The sequence below is a fragment of the Sander lucioperca genome, chromosome 21 (assembly GCF_008315115.2).
Source record: "Sander lucioperca isolate FBNREF2018 chromosome 21, SLUC_FBN_1.2, whole genome shotgun sequence".
NCBI lineage: Eukaryota > Metazoa > Chordata > Actinopteri > Perciformes > Percidae > Sander > Sander lucioperca.
In genome coordinates, this window is record NC_050193.1 from 28,631,304 (window position 1) to 28,647,578 (window position 16,275).

The window sequence follows — 16,275 nt, forward strand, 5'->3', positions numbered from 1 at the left end:
TGAACAACTCACTTTAGCAGTTGGAAAAAGCGGAAAAGAGCGGAAAAACCAACTGCTAAAGTGAGTTGTTCAAAATCTTTCGTTTTCAATCCAATGAATTAAAAAAAAAAGTTACATTTCTAATAAATTAGGAATGTTAATGATTAATCAATACTACCAGTTTAAGTTAAAAACAATATTATTATAACAAAAATAAATCAGTAATACATTTTCTTTAAATTTTAAAAGAAAAAAATATATATATAATAATAATAATAAATTAATTATATATATATATATATATATATACACACACATACATACATACACACAAGCTACTTCTTAACTGCTAGTTAACTTGCTAGTCCTAACCTTTTTTTGGTTACACTTTACTTGAAGGAAGAGTGACATGACACTGTCATGAACGTCTCATAAACATTACATAACGTGACATAATGCTTCTTTTAGTAAGTGTCATTTTTTTCAAAATTTCCATTTTATTTATTGTTTTTGGTTTTTATTCCAATGCATTTTTTGTTAACAGAGACTGAGAGTCCATTTTATTTATTGGTTTTGGTTGTTTTGTTCATTTATTGTGGATCTTTCAAAAGTCTTCCAGTGTTAAATATTCTTTAGAAATACAGTGTATTGATCTTTGAAAAGGTGTACATGCATTATTATGCCATTACCATTATATTAGATGAAAATGGTCTCAGAACGACAATATTATCGTTTATCAATCAATAGTATCAATAGCAATCATTTCTGGGACAATTTATCGTCCAGCAAAATTTGTTATCGTGACAGGTCTACTCCTTAGGTATTGAAACTGGGTATTGAACGACGAGGCAATTTTCGATACTCGATACTTCAGACGCAATTTCGGTCGGTGCCTAAAAAGTATTCAATTCAGTATCCAGCCCTAGTTCAGACCGCTGCGGACTTGTTTCTGTTGCATGGATGCCCAAGGGGTTCCAGGGTAGGGGAAGTGGCTGCATGAGTCCACGACAATGCACGGAAAGTTGTGGCTGCGCGCGACGGGTACGGAAAGTCCGCTTCTGTCCGCGGACGTGAAACGCAAAAAGTATATCCGAGCGTCCTGGACGGGTGAACTGGGACTCCGTTGCCTGCTTGTTGGTTAACAGTTAATACTCTCGGATAAGGGAGGGCTATCGGTCAGAAAAATAAATCTAATTTAGCATCCCTTTCAGAAATCAAACAGCTTTTACCAGGTGAGCTTCACTCAGATCAGGGTATCTACTGCTATGTGATTGGTTACAGTAGGAAATATATTTGTGAAAAATGTGATGAATTAAGGGGAAGAAGTTGCTAAATCTTTAGTGTGCTATCAGCATTCAGCTGGGATCTTACAGAAAGAGAAAGAAAATGAGAAATATGGCGTGTGTTTAGTTTCCATGAGGACAGGCTGAATGAAAGTGAGGGGGAGGTAGTGAAAGGGAGTGAAAGGCAGCAGTACAGCCACTAATGTGAGGTGAGGAGGAGTGTGAGAGCAGGAGGATTTTTTTTTTTTTCCAAGACCCAGCCAACAAAGACTAGAGTAACTATTGTATTGCTGTGTGAAATTAAAATTGTCTGAATAGGTAAAAGGTATAAATGTGTTGCCCTGAGGCAAGCAATTAGTGCCCATTCACTGAAGGTCCATTAATGAGAAACCAGTCTCCCACCAAATAATGTTTCCCGGATGAAAATGTATGTGATCGAAGGTGGGGTCAGTTGGCTGCAGAACAGCACTACATTACATGTTACACAACGAGGGAAGTTGTGTTTTTCAATCTACTTGATTTTTTTTTTAATGGATGCAGCATTCTGGCACACTAGTCCCCACTTTGAAAAGCCTTTCCATTCCAATTTTTGAAAAGGAGGACATAATACTAAACATATTTTTGGAAGGGGGGAAACAATGTGTTTATGAGAACACCGTAAATGTTTGGACTATCACACACACACACACACACACACACACACACACACACACACACAGTCTGAGTCACAGAGTCTAAACTTACAGCTCCTAGACTCCTGCGTCTCTTCATCTCCTGCGTTTCTCTCAGCCTCTCTCCGACTGCTCCAGGTACACTGTCTTGGCTGGCCGGATGCTCTGGGTGAACTGAGTGAAGGAGTGAGGAGGTGAGAGAGAGAGAGAGAGAGAGACAGAGACAGAGACAGAGACAGAGAGAGAGAGAGAGAGAGAGAGAGAGAGAGAGACAGAGAGAGACAGAGGGAGTGAAAAAGAGGATGGAAGAGATTCAAAGAAATTATGAAAAAACAAGTGATTGGGTGGTGAGGAATTAGGGCTGTCTATTCCAAATTAGAATGTATATTCGATTGTAAAAATAAAAAACAACAAAAAAACAGACATTTAAATATGTTATTTGAATATTGTACAGCACTTCTGGGGCCTGGGCTGCAGCTCCCTAAACATGTAGCTCCCTGTCTGTGTGTTGTCCGATTGAGCCCAATCATCCAGAGAAGTCAGCGAGCGAGTGGGCATGTCGATGACGTTTCGGCTGGCGCTACCCGAAGTGAACAAACAACTACGGTGAAGAAGAAGACGCCACAAAGACGCCAACGAAAAATGTCTAAATGAAGAGAAGACTAGAGTCGGGAACTTCTGTCGGAAAGGGCAGACGCCGAAATCGTCAGACAGCGACAGGACACGGCAAGAGACTCGGTTGTTTATGACCAAATTACGAATTCGGTGTAATCCGCATCACGTCCTGCATGCTCCAGAGAGAGCGAGGTAGAGAGGTCTACAGTGTTTACATGACGTTTTCATTTCATGTATTTGTCATGTTTATGTAGATCTTTTAAAATAAATGTTTATGTTAAAATAAATATAGACGTATACCAGAGTTGTCTCTCGTTGTATTGGTTTGCCCTCTTATGGACATAATGCTCAAAAGTAGATATTCAAACCTACGTGTCTTTTTTAGAAGGGCTATTTGAACGTCATTTTTGGCTAATTTTGATAATATTAGTGGACTAGTGTGGCATATGAAAAAGAGGATTTTCACTGAATCACACAAAACGAAGACCAACCTCTCCTTCTTTACCTTGTGCTTCGGACACCGCAGTGAGAAGTTATCCTCGTTTAGAGAGCAATCTGTTAGAGGGACAGAGAATATTAGTACGCTACAGATATTGCCACACAGAGCTCTTACAGTAAAAAAAAACAACAAAACAATATTTGGGTTTTAAACAGACACAAAAATCCACTATTGGGAAACAGAATTTTACATGAATTCACTTGTTTACAGGGTGCCTGTATTCAACGCATTCACTCACCTGCTTCAATAGCGCACAGGTAGTGGTAGCGAAGTGTACAGCCTTTGCTGTAGCAGCCCAGGGTTGAGCCAACCATCTCGCAGTACGAGCAGGACTGAGCAGAGACAGAATGGCAAAGAAGAAATCAAAAAAAGCATGTCTTATGTCTTTTAAACAGTAAAAGTCAAAAAAAGTTAGAAACCTGAAATAGGAACAGAGGACACTCACTGTTTCTCTGGCACCATCTAGTGCCTCCTGCAGGCCATACAGTCTCCCATTGACAAGATACACTCCACTGGTCCACACTATGCATCCTTCGTGGACCCACAGCTCCTCTGGGTCCATGGGCATCTGAGGCAGCTGGGCGAGTTGTGCCAAGGGTCCCAGGGAGTCCAAGGCGGGCGGAGGGGGCTGAAAGGGCAGGGACGCCTTACTGTTGGATGGCACCATTCTGGGGGAATCGTCACTAGATTTGTGCCTCCTTTTAAAGCGGGGGTGAGAGGTCAGCTTTCTGTGTTGGGGTCGTTGTTGGGCTTCTTCTATTGGCGGCTGCAGCTGTTGCTGGATATGCGGCTGTCGCTGGTCGATCTCAAGGTCTGGCTCTCTCTTAAGCTCAGGGATAGGCCGGATGTCTAGATTCATGTCCAAGGTTAGAGATGTTGTTTTACTGGTGTAGGAGGAGAAGGAGGAGGAGGAGGAAGAGGAGGCACTGTTGCTGAACTTGCCAGTCATGTGCATCATCATTTCCTCTCTACCAGCTGTGGGGGAGGTTCTGGCTGTCATGGTGAGAGGTATTGGGTTTGAATCTAGGCTGATGGCATAGTCACTCTCAGTTGGGGGCTTGGTAAACAGAGCATCTTGTGTTTGCGTGTCTTGGATGGTGCTCAAAGCATTTGAGCTCATGTCTAAATTTGGTCCCGTTTTATTTGTGCCTGTGGTCACTGGACATTGTCGGACTTGGGGCTGGTTCTTGGGGAGCTTTGCAGCATATTCAGCTGGATAGAAAGGTCCATAGAGATCTCCGAGGTGCTTGTAATTTGCCCATTTCTGACACAGGCAGCAGAGCAGGCGGCCAGAGTGATTGGTCTCTGTAATCACGGGGCCTGAAACAACATAATCAGATGAAGGAAGCGCTTTTCCTGACTGTAGTGTAGTTTCCACCTCGTCTGTCTCGCCTTTCTCCGAGTCTCTGTCTCTCCTAGATAACTGGGAGGAAAGAGCTGAAGTCAGGAGAGAATCAATTCCACTCCCGCCTGCATTTACAATGGTGCACACTGCCCCGATCTCTGGTACTTTGTTCTCCACGTGAATGTGTGGAACAAACGGGCCCTTTCTATTAGGATCTATGGATACTCTATTTGTGCCAGGGCTCCCTCCTGCCCCTAAAGGTGTATCTGGGTCGTCTTTGGCCACTGGTGGTGCCGTCGGTGCTGCTCCTCTCCTTCTCCTCCTCTGTCGTCCTCGGGCTTGCAGTGTCTCGTCTTCATCTTTCACACCTTTGCGTCTCCTTCGCACAGGTTTGACCTCGACCTCTGGCGGTGTGTCCTCACTCTCGGCATCCACTTTTACTATCTGGGTTAAAATGGGTGGGGTCAGTGGGGGAGTGTTTTTATTGTCTGTCAGGGGGGGTGCTGCAGGTGGTGGTGAGCTGCTGGTAGTCTGCACCAATGGTGGGGTTGTGGCAGCAGTTGTGGTTGGAGTGGTTGGGGCCGGAGGAGCACTCTGAGTTGTGCTCTGAGCCTGGGCTTGAGGCTGGCCCTGCCCCTGTGTTTGGGCCTGGTTCTGGGCCCGTTTTTGTTTATTCACACTCCCTACGGGCCTGCCCTTCTTCTTGCCAGATGGGAAATAGCCTTTAGGCACTGAACTCTCTGATAGCTTAGAATCTTGTGGCGACAGACTGGACCTACCAGAGGACATCTGATGTTGTCTATTCAGCATGTGTCCTTGACTATGGTGGGGTGGGGTGGCTCCATAGTAGTCACTGCCAGGGTAATCATCAAACCCCATGCCAGATTCTTGAAGTTTCTGTCGAAGAAGGTTAGCAGCAGACTGCTCTCCTCTTCTTGTCTCAAGCTGCTGGTAAGTGTTGGTGAAATGTTGAATATCCGACAGGGCAGATGAAGATGGAGGTGGGGAACCCTGGACTGGGCGGGGAAGAGGTGGAGGAGGGGGTAAAGGTCCGAGCAAGGCAAAATCCTCCTTGTCACCAGATGCCGATGCCACAGCGGCTCCTAATCCAAAGTCAAAGTCTTGTTTTAGGGTTTGGGACGTCTGATGAGGATCACATGGGTAGGCAGATGGAGGTAAAGGCCCAGTCTCATCGACTCCTCTGAAGGGAATCATGTCGTTTAATGAGTGACTTTCATCCATGTAACTATCATCCCCTCCTGCAACCCTAGGGAAATGTGCCAAGTCTTGGTCCTGTGAATCATTAAATGCTGGTATTTCTGAGTGAGAGAAGCCTGGGTAATGATTTGACTCATCATCAACATGGCCTGCTGGCTTTTTAATATTTGGTGTGATTTTCTGCACTATTGCCTCCAGTTTCAAACCTCTGCCTTTCCTGGGAGGCAAAGCCTTGGTATTACCACTTGATGGAGATAGAGGTTGTAAATAGGTATTCTCTCCGGGCAGAGGGGAAGAGAGCCTCGGACATGGGATATCTGAACTGGATGAGTCATCTTCGTTGTGATGGCTAGACTCAGACTGAGCCCCAGGGGAGTGATGTGAATTTGTAGCAGCCTGGAGTTGCCTTTTGGCAGGTATAGGAGAGATAAAAGAACGAACTCTCCTCCGCAATATTAGTGGATTTGTGTCTCCAGAACCCCCAGCTTTAGTCTGACGCTGCACCTGTTGTGGCTGACTGGAGTTCATGTCAGCAGAAGGCTTAGTGGAGCTGGGTGGAGGAGGTGGGCAGGGAAGTCTGGCTTCCTTTGCGGCTCCTCTGGAGACCTCGGGTTCAGCAGCATTTTGGCACTGTGGAGGAACAGGGACGTGTGAAGCTACAGGAGCAGGAGGCGGCGGTTGTGTTCTGTAGAAGGAGTCTCCTATCATTGTAGAGCCTTCTCTTCCAGAGTGTGTTGACTCCCACATTTTCAAATCAAAGAAAGCGCCTTGATGATGGAGTGACATTTTGGTTGCGAGTTGTTCACCGGGCATGTCAGTTTGTGAGATCATCCTTTGTCTCTGTTCTGATTGGCTGACCTTATGTCTTCCTGGAGAAGAACCAGGCTGCATCATCATCTCCTTCGATGGCCTGTTCATTGCTTTTACCCAGTCATTCATGTCATGGGGGTGATGAGGGGGGCCACGAGAGTGAGGATACATTTGAAGCTTGTTTGTGGCTTGAGTCTGTGGTGATAAATTGTGGTATGGATGGTGGGAGGGAAAATGGGGGTTACTACGTGGCATCATATTCCCTTCTCTTGTATCTCCAAATCGATATCCAGGAAAACCTCCCCCACTGCCAGTTGATAAATCAACCCCATGAATATAGGACTGGTGCCTTGAAGGTGAAGATAAGGGGTTAGTGCTCAAAGGATGGGAAGGCAAGGGTGTAATATCAACATTACCTCGCCTGTAGGGGTCAGCATTCATTACAACAGATGAATGAACAGACTTGGAATGATACTCCATATCAGCCTCATTAGCTCCACCACTGCCGTGATGATCAGTATGTAAATTTGCAGCGTCTGGGCCAGCGTCTCTTGATGCCGTTTCCATTTTCACTACATGTTTCTCTGCAATATCCTTTTTACTCAGATCATTGGCTGCTGCTGGAGAGGAAAACGGCTGTTGAATCACAGAGGCTCCACTCTGACTTTTCTCCCGCTCCCTCTCTCGGTCACTTTCCCTGTCCCTCTCTGGTGTGCTGCGTCGGTTTGGCGACACATCACAAATGACAGAGCGCCGCTCTGATGGGGCTAATATGGAGCCTGATGATTTTTGAGACTCAGTATGACCAATGGTGCCTGTTAGCGGCTCTGGCTCTTGCAAAAGGAGCTCCTGCACAGCAGAGGGTGGAGTGGACACATTAGATAACACTTTTCTCTGTGGTAGAGAATAGTCAGCTAAGTTGATATGTTTTGTTGGCGGTTGCTGAGAATCTGTAGCCTGTGTTAAATGGCTCTGGGACACGCCCACTTCAGTTTTGTCAGCATTTTGCAATATCTTAGTAATGGACACTTCGGACTTCACGGACGACTGAGCATCTGTGTTAAAATCAGGCTCTCTTCCATGCCTCTGGTTTGGATGTGGGGGCTTTCCAGAGCTACCCATTTGTCCAGAATGAGCCGAAACCTCAGTTATGCCATACGGGTGTCTGGTTTGAAACGGTTGTTGAACTTGGAGATGGGCAGGAAAGGCCTGCTCGGGTCTGCCATAACGCCTATCTAAATTGTAACCTTGAAGAACCTCTTGTAAAAGGCTCGGAAATTGCTGGGAATTATCCTCATGACCTTTAGCTCCTGCTGCTTGCCCTCTCTTCACCAAAGCCTCTGCTACAGAACCAGCATATTTTGGATGCACAGGGCCATAACCAGCTTGTGACTGTTGGTACCCTAAGTATCTGGAATTTGAATCCATAACACCGGCTGGGCCAGCCCTTCCTCTGTTTTTCAGTGACAAATCTGAGCCATATGTTGATTCTGGGTATCCATATTTATGTGGTCCAGACTGGGGAGGATTTTGAGGCCGTCCAAAATTAGATTTCTGGTGAAGGGAGGAATACAAACTCAGATCTACACCTTCCTCCCCATTATGACTGCTTGACTCTCTTAAGGAGTGTTTCTCTTCTATACAGTTGTCTTGGGGATGCTTGCTTTTTTCAGTGTGACTTCCCTCAGACCGAGCTGAAACAATCACACCAACACTACTGGCACTCTGCTGTTCCTCAGATGTGTGCTTTTCTTCCCTCTCATTATTGTGTAATCTGGATGCAGTGTGCAACCGGTTTTCTTTGTCCTGACAATTTTGTGAGTTTACTTCTCCATCTCGCTGCGTTTGGCTACTGCCTTTCTCAGTTTGGTCAACTGTGCCTTCACTTTCATTTTTGATGACTTCATTTTTTATTTCTGTTGTCCTCCTATGACCACCTCTGTGGTCGTTATGTGTTAGACCAGACTCTGAGACACAATTTGGCTGAGGAGGAGGAATACTGGAGGGGGTGGATGAGGGGGATGAGGAAACTGGAGGTGCTGAATGTGAAGTTGGGCCAGTCTCTGATGATTGACATCCAAAGGATGGAGACGAAGAGGGAATTTGAGCTTCATTTGCTTTTGTTTCGGAAACATTTCGTTCTTTTGACGGTGAATCAGAGGGGACTGCTTTTACAGCCAATGCTTGCCCAGTCTGCGTTTGACTCTGACAGGCAGCGTGATAACCAGTTAGTTCAGATCCACTGCTTGCACCACTCATCTGCCTCACTCTCCCATGTTCCCCTTCAGAAAACGGCTCCTCACGCTCCACCTTGGTCCCTGATGAGCCACAAACTGACATCAATGAGGAGTCTTCATCTGCACCAGCATCTAAGCTGGCACCATCACCGATGCCCAGTGCGCTTCCATCTTTAACTGTGCTAGTGCTTGATGCTGCACTTGCATTTCGACTCCTTGGTTGTGATGGGGACACGCCATGTGTGGTCTGTTGCATCTGCCCCACATCTTTCCCCTTCTTCTGGGAAAGCACGGAGTCGGTGAGGAGCATGTGCTGAACTGTGTTTGGTAAATTGGCTACTTGTGAGCTCAAGGCATTAAGACTATTCAAGCCAGCATCCTGCATTTTGTCTAGTGGAGAGGATGAATAAACAGAGGGGCATTCTTCTCGGGATCCAATTCCTGTGCCTAGACCCAATTTGTTGCGGCCTGTTGGAGGAAGACTGCTCCCTCCAACTGCACTCATGCTGTGCGCTTTATGACTGCCACTGCTACCACAACTACTGATGCTGCTATTTGAGTTGGGCGTGGGACTTAACTGTGGCATGGTCTGCAGTAATCTACCTTGACCATGGCTACTACGGGGGTTTGATGTAGGAGGATGTGAAAGACCATGACCTGAGGGGTTTCCATGTACATCTGAGACACCCATCAAAGGGGAAGGAGAGGAGCTACAACTGGGGGAATGCACTGCGGAGGCAGCTGGTGAGGGGTTGGATATTGGGCTAAAGTTTTGGTTAATTTGGGTTTGTTGAGCATTGGGATGCATTGGGGATTTGGTTATTTCTTGAGATGCTGCTAGAGGTGTACTGGGATTGGAGGCTTGATGATGTTTAGCATATACAGAGCCTGGAGACGGGCCCTGGTGCTGCATCTTGAGAGAGTTGTCATAACCTACCCCTAAATTGTGCTGTGAGTTGCGGTGCTGTAGTGTGGCTTGCTTGTGAAGTGAAAGTGTCTGTTGGGAATATCCAGGATAGTTTGAAGCATGGTAACTCTGTTGAACATTCTCCATTGGCCCCACATTGTTAGCAGCAACTGAACTGGAGACTGAGTTTGAACTGGAGTTGACACTGGGAGAACTGTTGACTTTGGGATCGAACCCGGTGCTAGCAGCCCCGTCGAGATATCTCTGCGGAGGGGGGCTGTACATTCCTGATGACCCTGTGGATGCTCCACCCTGTGGGGAGTAGTGCGGGTACTGAGGGGTCATTCTGTGCCCAGAGTGTGGATAGCTCCTATGCTGCTGTCCGTGGTGGACAGCGGGGAAGGTTTGCCCATGCTGGCGGTGCTGCATCTGAGAACCTGGCACTGACTGCATTGCAGCATTCTGACTCATATTGTACTGATGAGAAGGAGAAAACGCTCCAGCACCAGCACCTCCACCGCCACCTGAACCAGCACTGGGCCCATAGTCTACTGGATATGGTGACATCAGGCCAGATGCTGGTGCAGAGCCAGATCCAGCATGCCGGTACTGGTGAGGTATATGTCCATCAATATTAGGGTACCCAAATCCTGCCCCATAAGCCATGCCCCCCCTTCTGTGCCTGTCCTTTCCACCCATTGAAAAATAATAATCCATGGCGTCCTTCCTGTAAGGGTTGTTAGTGTTGCCGCTGTGAATGTTCTGTGTTGGCGGTGCCTCCACTGCCCCTCTGTTTCTAGCACTGTAAGCAAGCATGTGACTGGCTTGACTGGGGTGGTGATGGCTTCTGTGCAGGCTCTGCTGTTGCATCCCTGCGTAATCATCGGTCATCCGTGGGGAGATCTGAGGGTCTGCTGGCTGAGGGGGATATGGAGTTCCCCCTACAGCCCTCCCACTGAACCCCGGGGGGAGAGAAGGGGGAACTGGGCTGTTAGAAAAATTCTGCATTGTTTTCCTAAGTTTGGATTAAAAACGGAAATATCTGTCAGCGTCTATACCAGGGAATGCTTCTGATCAGAAACTGGAAGGCTTACGGCAGTAACCATGAATGACAAAGAGAGAGTCTATGGCCTGGCAGTAAAACAGAGAAATGCTTTGAAAAAGAGTTCAAGCTGAGGAATATATATCGCAGATGTTATGACTTTTTTTTTTTTTTTTTTTAGCAGAAAGTGGGTAGGGCACTTGAACAGACGATGCTTTTATCAATATATGAAAAGGCCAAATGGTAAAAGTCTCACTTCTTCAATGTGATCATGGTATGGTTGTTTTCACATTTAAAAGAAAAAAAAAGAAAAAAAGGTTAACTTTACAGTTGGGTCTTGAAAAATGGAATTTTCAAAAGAAAAAGACAAAAATAAATGTGTAGAGAAGCAGGTTTCTACGGCATAAAAATACAAGACTAAAACTGTGCAGTCCTTTCCATGAAGCTGAAGCAGTTTGGCACCGAGCAGGCAATGATATCATGGATGTCTGACACACCACCACGTGAGATGTTCAACCCCAAAATGTCTTTACATGTATATGCTCCGCTATAATCACAGCTCAAGCGAACAGAGCTACGTTAGGATTGAATTGTGTTGTGGTCCAATAGCATTTTGTGCAAAAGAATCTCAATAAAACCATTGAGAATGTGTTCTGTCCCAACAATCAGCAACAACAAACAGTTCCGTCAATATGTTTGCCAGGACCTGACTCACACCTGTGTGAGACCAAAACTGCAGTAACTCGAATCAAGAGGTCTAAATACAGACCATCATTAAACATTCCCAGAGGCAAACACTCCATTGATATTCTCATCAGCTCTTGGATGCAGAGAGTAATACAATTTGAGATGTTCTTTTTCTTGGTCATTCCCTTTCAAATACTGTCTTCTTTTTTTTGCTACGGCATGCATTAATTCGGACTGTAGAAGTCTCTGGTCCCTATTTAGTAATTGTTCTTTCCTTGACACTGTGTTCAGATTCTTCTTGGTCCTCTCCTGTATCTTCAGCGTGTAGCTGTCTTACCTTTGTTTCTTTCTGTCAACCATCATTTTATTCTACCTAGTTCCATGGCAACAATTTTCCAAAAGGAGGGTAATCCATTTATTCCACTTCAAGTTCAGTCTATTCAAGCTCCTGTTTTCTCTCTCTCTCTCTCTCTTCAGTATTTCCATGCAGATACGTTCATTTTTCCAAGGGCAGGTGACCAGAAGCCTTCACAACTCTGCAAATACAAAAGATTAATCAAAAACGTTAGCACACAAAAATGAAAAGGTGAGATGTCTTTGCTCCCGCTGTTGTTGTTTAGAATAGTTATAAAGAGACATGTAAAGTGGTCATACAATTACACTTGACTAAAAAAGCCTTTTGGGGTTAGTTTAATATTCTGTTTCAACAATTCAGTGGCAGTTAATTACAACATATGTATCAATGCAACTATGAACAACATTAATGAAATTAGTTTGGAGCCTTTGCGCTTAAAAACTGGGAAAAAATGCTGATATAGCATCATATATTACAGATTACATCAGCATTTTCCACAAGAGATTTTTTTTTTATTTACCAAACCAACAATAATGTAAACATTCAGTGAATCCTTTAGGATTTTTTTTTTTTTTTAACAGTGGGGGCAGCCCCGCGCCCCCCCGCCAAATGTTTTACGTATGAAACGGAACGGACGCTTCGCTGCAACACAACAAATATATTTATTCACCTCTATTCACACACAATGAGGCATGAAAAACTGTATTTTTTAAGGAACTATAGGGCACTTAACATCTACAACAGGTCTACAAAATTTGTTTTACAAGAAATTCTTCACAGGGAAACCAGAACCCTGAATGAACCTAGGGGTTAATAACACACCGTACCGAGTCGACCATTCTCTGGGATATGTTTTCATGCGAATCGAATGTGACCAGTTTTAGCCCAAACCGCTGACGAGGCTTGTGGCGCTGGTCGTCGGGGGGCGGGTAAAGTAAAGTGGGGGAAGGTCGCTGTTTCTGTGCCGCTGACGGGGCTCGGAGTGGCGCCGCACTTCCAGGGTGGCGAGGTGAGGGCCCCTGCATGTTGGCCGAAGCATTGAGAGCTTTGTAAGTGTACAGACAGTTTATTGGGGGGATGGTTTGTGGGGGGGGTGTGCGGATCTTTTTAGTGAACTGTCTGTGCAGCAGCAACTGTGTTGTGAGTCTGCCCTGATTCTGGTGCCGTGGTGGCCGAGGTTTTGCCGTGGCGGGCTGCCACTGCAGGGTCAGCATAGAGGAAACACTGACATTACTTCCTTGTTGCACACACTTGTCCATTCAACTTAAAAAGGCTTGCTGGCCTCATATTAACACTCCTGTTTTATTATGCTCTGAAAGTACAGCCTTTACTATGGTTGGAGCTTTAACAATACATGCCTACGCTGTCTTATCTGACTGATAACAAACTGAAGAGAAAAGTGGGTAAGCAGCAGCATGCAATTAAGGCAACAAAGTAACATAGACAAATCACAAACACTACTTCACATGTAAACAAACAACCCTGTGGAGCCAAGACAGAAGTAGTCAAATCTCCTACCTCTTTAAAATTAGACCAAAGACCATTAACGTTAGTGTATTTAACTTGTTTTAATGGCCTTTAATGATTATGGGTGATAATGAAAGGCATGACGCCATCTTTATGAGGTCAGTATACATAATTGCCATGTGTGACACAAGCCTCTATTGTCTCCCTCAAATACATTGTGAAATGGTTAATGGCCCAAACACAACTTTGGCTGACTTTTGTTACAGAAGTGTCGACTTACAACGAGCCACACAATAACAAGCCCTCACTGTTAATGATTACAACTAGTATATGGGTTATTTGTTTGTCAATCACTAGTGTGAACGACCAATGTAATGTTTTGTTTTTTTTCCACCGCGGAGAAAGTGATGAGCAGTTGAATAATCATGGGAAAAAAAACAGGACCAGGATGGCTACAAAACAAACTGGTCATCCCTTCTAAATGTAGTTGGGTCAAACATACTTCACACAGGTTTATGTTCAAGTGTCGCATCTAAGGGTCAAAGCTCGTGGGTGATGCAGTGTAAAATTGGAAAAGTTAGAAGGACACTATTGATCTCCATCTGTCTATTAGCGCATACCTTGATTACTAATTAATCACAGCAGCTCACTGTGCAAGGCCAGGCAGAAGCATTCACAATACACAAAACAGTGCAGCATTAATAAAAACTGGCTCAATGCAGTCTGTCAGCGAGTCAATCAATTGCATAGCTGCCTAATTGTTAAAAGCATATGCATGGAAGCTCATTTCCACCAATGTGATGAAAAAAAACATATGCTGTAAGTCATTATAATGAGTTAGTATCTCAAAATAATTAGAGACTTTCTCAAAATACTGACATAGTATTTCTAAATAATGACTTAGTATGTTAAAAAAAAGCTTCTCATTTTGAGATACTAAGTCATTATTTTGAGGTTTCTGAATATTACGAGATACTATCTGATCATTTTGAGATAGTAAGTCATTTTGGTTGAGAAAGTTTCTCATCATTTTGAGAAAGTTTCTCATCATTTTGAGAAAGTTTCTCATCATTTTGAGAAGCTTAGTCATTTTGAGATATCTCTCTTTTTTTTTCTTTTAGATACTGACTCGTTATTTTGAGAAGGTTTCTCAATATTTTGATAAATCTTCTCATTATAATGACTTACAGGATATTTTTCATCTCATTGGCGAACATGGACTTCCGTATACGCAATATATTTTGCATATGATGATCAAATGTCAGCTCTGTTATATTCTGATGGTTTGTCGTCTCATCACATTGTCATCAACACAAACACTGGCGTTTGTGCCATAGAGCCTTATATAGTAGCTAACGTTACATTAGCCAATACCAAGGTCTACGCATTGCAATTAGCTTTGTAGTGCTGCCTCTTTTAGCTTTGTAAGGTTAGCGTTATAGCGTAAATACCTCACATAACGTTACTGCAAATTAAATATGCGATGTAACGTTAGCCGCAGAGTTAGCTAAGCTACAACCACTAGTTAGCATCCTAGCAAACCGTGCGTTTACATTATTACAAGCATTTGAAGAGGTGCACAACACGATAGTTATAGCAGGCTAAAGGCACGGGGCAGCCAGGCAGCGTTTAGCTACAAAAGAGAAGTGATTAGGTGCAGATGTTTTCCCCCTCAGACATTCAGTGGGGCTGTGTGTAAATGGGTTAGCTAGCATAAATAACTGGTGTGGGTACTGCATCAGAAAATTATCATCACGCAGCCTGACACTGTACTTGAATAAACAGAGCTAATGTTCACCAGTGAGAGGCAGAGACAGGCTAGCTAACACACTCTAAATACATACCTGAATAACGTAGCAATACAAGGCCCCTCGAAGAGTGAAAAGCTGTTTTGTGACAATCCCGCTGCTGTGGCAGGAAACCCCAGTCTCGAGTCGACTGCTCCGCCGCTTTTCCCTCACCCTTTTGAGTCCAGACAACCCCGACCAGCGGCGGCGAAGTCGGGGGGCCCGTCACGACACTCAGATCCCGGGCCTTTCTTCCGATTTCCCCTTTTTTCTTTTGTCCTCACCTCCAAAAATGATGAAGGCAGAGCACAATCGGGGTGCCTGTAGGTCCCGTAGCCAGTGAGGTCCATACACCCCCGCCCCCTCCCCTCTTGTTCCCTCGCCTCTCTCTCCCTCTTTCACACACCGCTTAGGTGATTCCACCTATCTCGAACTAAAATTAAACACATTGCCATCTCACAAGCCTCTACTAACACATGCAGACCTCAAACGTCCGTTTCCGTCACAAAATTGCATTTGCATGCCTTCATCAGTAGCTCGACCTGCTCGTTTTCCTGTTAGACTACTGTTTTTTTTTTCTTGCAACAGAAAGACCGCCTTGAAAATGCATACACACTCATATTCCTGCACCCCCTCCCTCATCTCTCTCCATCACATCCCTCCACCTCCCCTCCCTCTCTGAAGCCTTTGCTATTCCACTGATTCCCCCCCTATTTCTAACATAAAATCTGAGATTACAGTAATATTGCAAATGCAAATTTTGCATGTCTGGGCTCAGGGTTTTATCACAGCTCCTTTGTTCTTATTTCATCTCCAGTGAAAATGAATTATGGGTAGCCTTAATGAAGGCACCAGGGTACAAAGGCAATATGGAGAGGAGACAGGGCTGAATGCTAGGTTATGTCTGAAATGAATTAGTCAATAACAGATACAAGACTATTTGTGAGCAAATAGGTATGCCTACATTAGAAAAAGATTGCAGTGCAGCTTGTTCAGTTAATTATGGTCTCTTACAATGCTGAAACGCAGACCCATTGTACACACATTGCAGCTATATTGTTGTTTCTTCACAAAGAAAAAACACTTAAATCATCACCATATAATATCCAGCCATTGGTTAATGTTTGACATGACAAGCTCAGAACATCATTATGGCCAGAACAACAATGGAGGTGCTACAAACAGAATCCTTTTCCCATTTAATATATTGTGTTGTCTCTGCCTGAGCTTATCTGCTCTCACACACAGGGCCATTGAGTGCAGTGCAGACCCATCACACTCTCCTACCATCATAATGATGTGCCCTATGCCCCCCATTCATGGTGCTGCACTTTTAATGTACTGCAGTGTGTCACACGTGCACGCACACACGC

The 16,275-nt window shown here is 44.7% G+C and overlaps 1 protein-coding gene and 1 long non-coding RNA gene across 3 annotated transcripts in view; one reads left to right on the forward strand and one right to left on the reverse strand.

The window, feature by feature from the left end:
* The window catches only part of LOC116065479, a 25,113-nt gene extending 13,364 nt beyond the window's left edge, over positions 1–11,749 (forward strand). Inside the window, exon 3 of the long non-coding RNA XR_004108733.2 lies at positions 11,739–11,749. This is a non-coding gene — a long non-coding RNA (uncharacterized LOC116065479). The remainder of the gene's footprint in view (positions 1–11,738) is intronic.
* tcf20 (transcription factor 20) overlaps positions 1–15,483 on the reverse strand; it is a 17,615-nt gene extending 2,132 nt beyond the window's left edge. The window contains exons 1-5 of one of the 2 annotated variants that reach the window (XM_031320952.2): positions 14,960–15,483; positions 3,493–11,829; positions 3,286–3,379; positions 3,054–3,103; positions 2,007–2,107 (exon numbers count right to left, since the gene is read on the reverse strand). In XM_031320952.2, the coding sequence (XP_031176812.1) occupies positions 2,048–2,107; positions 3,054–3,103; positions 3,286–3,379; positions 3,493–10,572 (7,284 nt within the window). In that variant the 5' untranslated portion in view covers positions 10,573–11,829; positions 14,960–15,483 and the 3' untranslated portion in view covers positions 2,007–2,047. Of the gene's footprint in view, positions 1–2,006; positions 2,108–3,039; positions 3,104–3,285; positions 3,380–3,492; positions 11,830–14,959 lie in introns of both variants that reach the window. The other variant, XM_031320951.2, reaches the window with a different exon arrangement.
* Between the last annotated feature and the right edge of the window lie 792 nt (positions 15,484–16,275).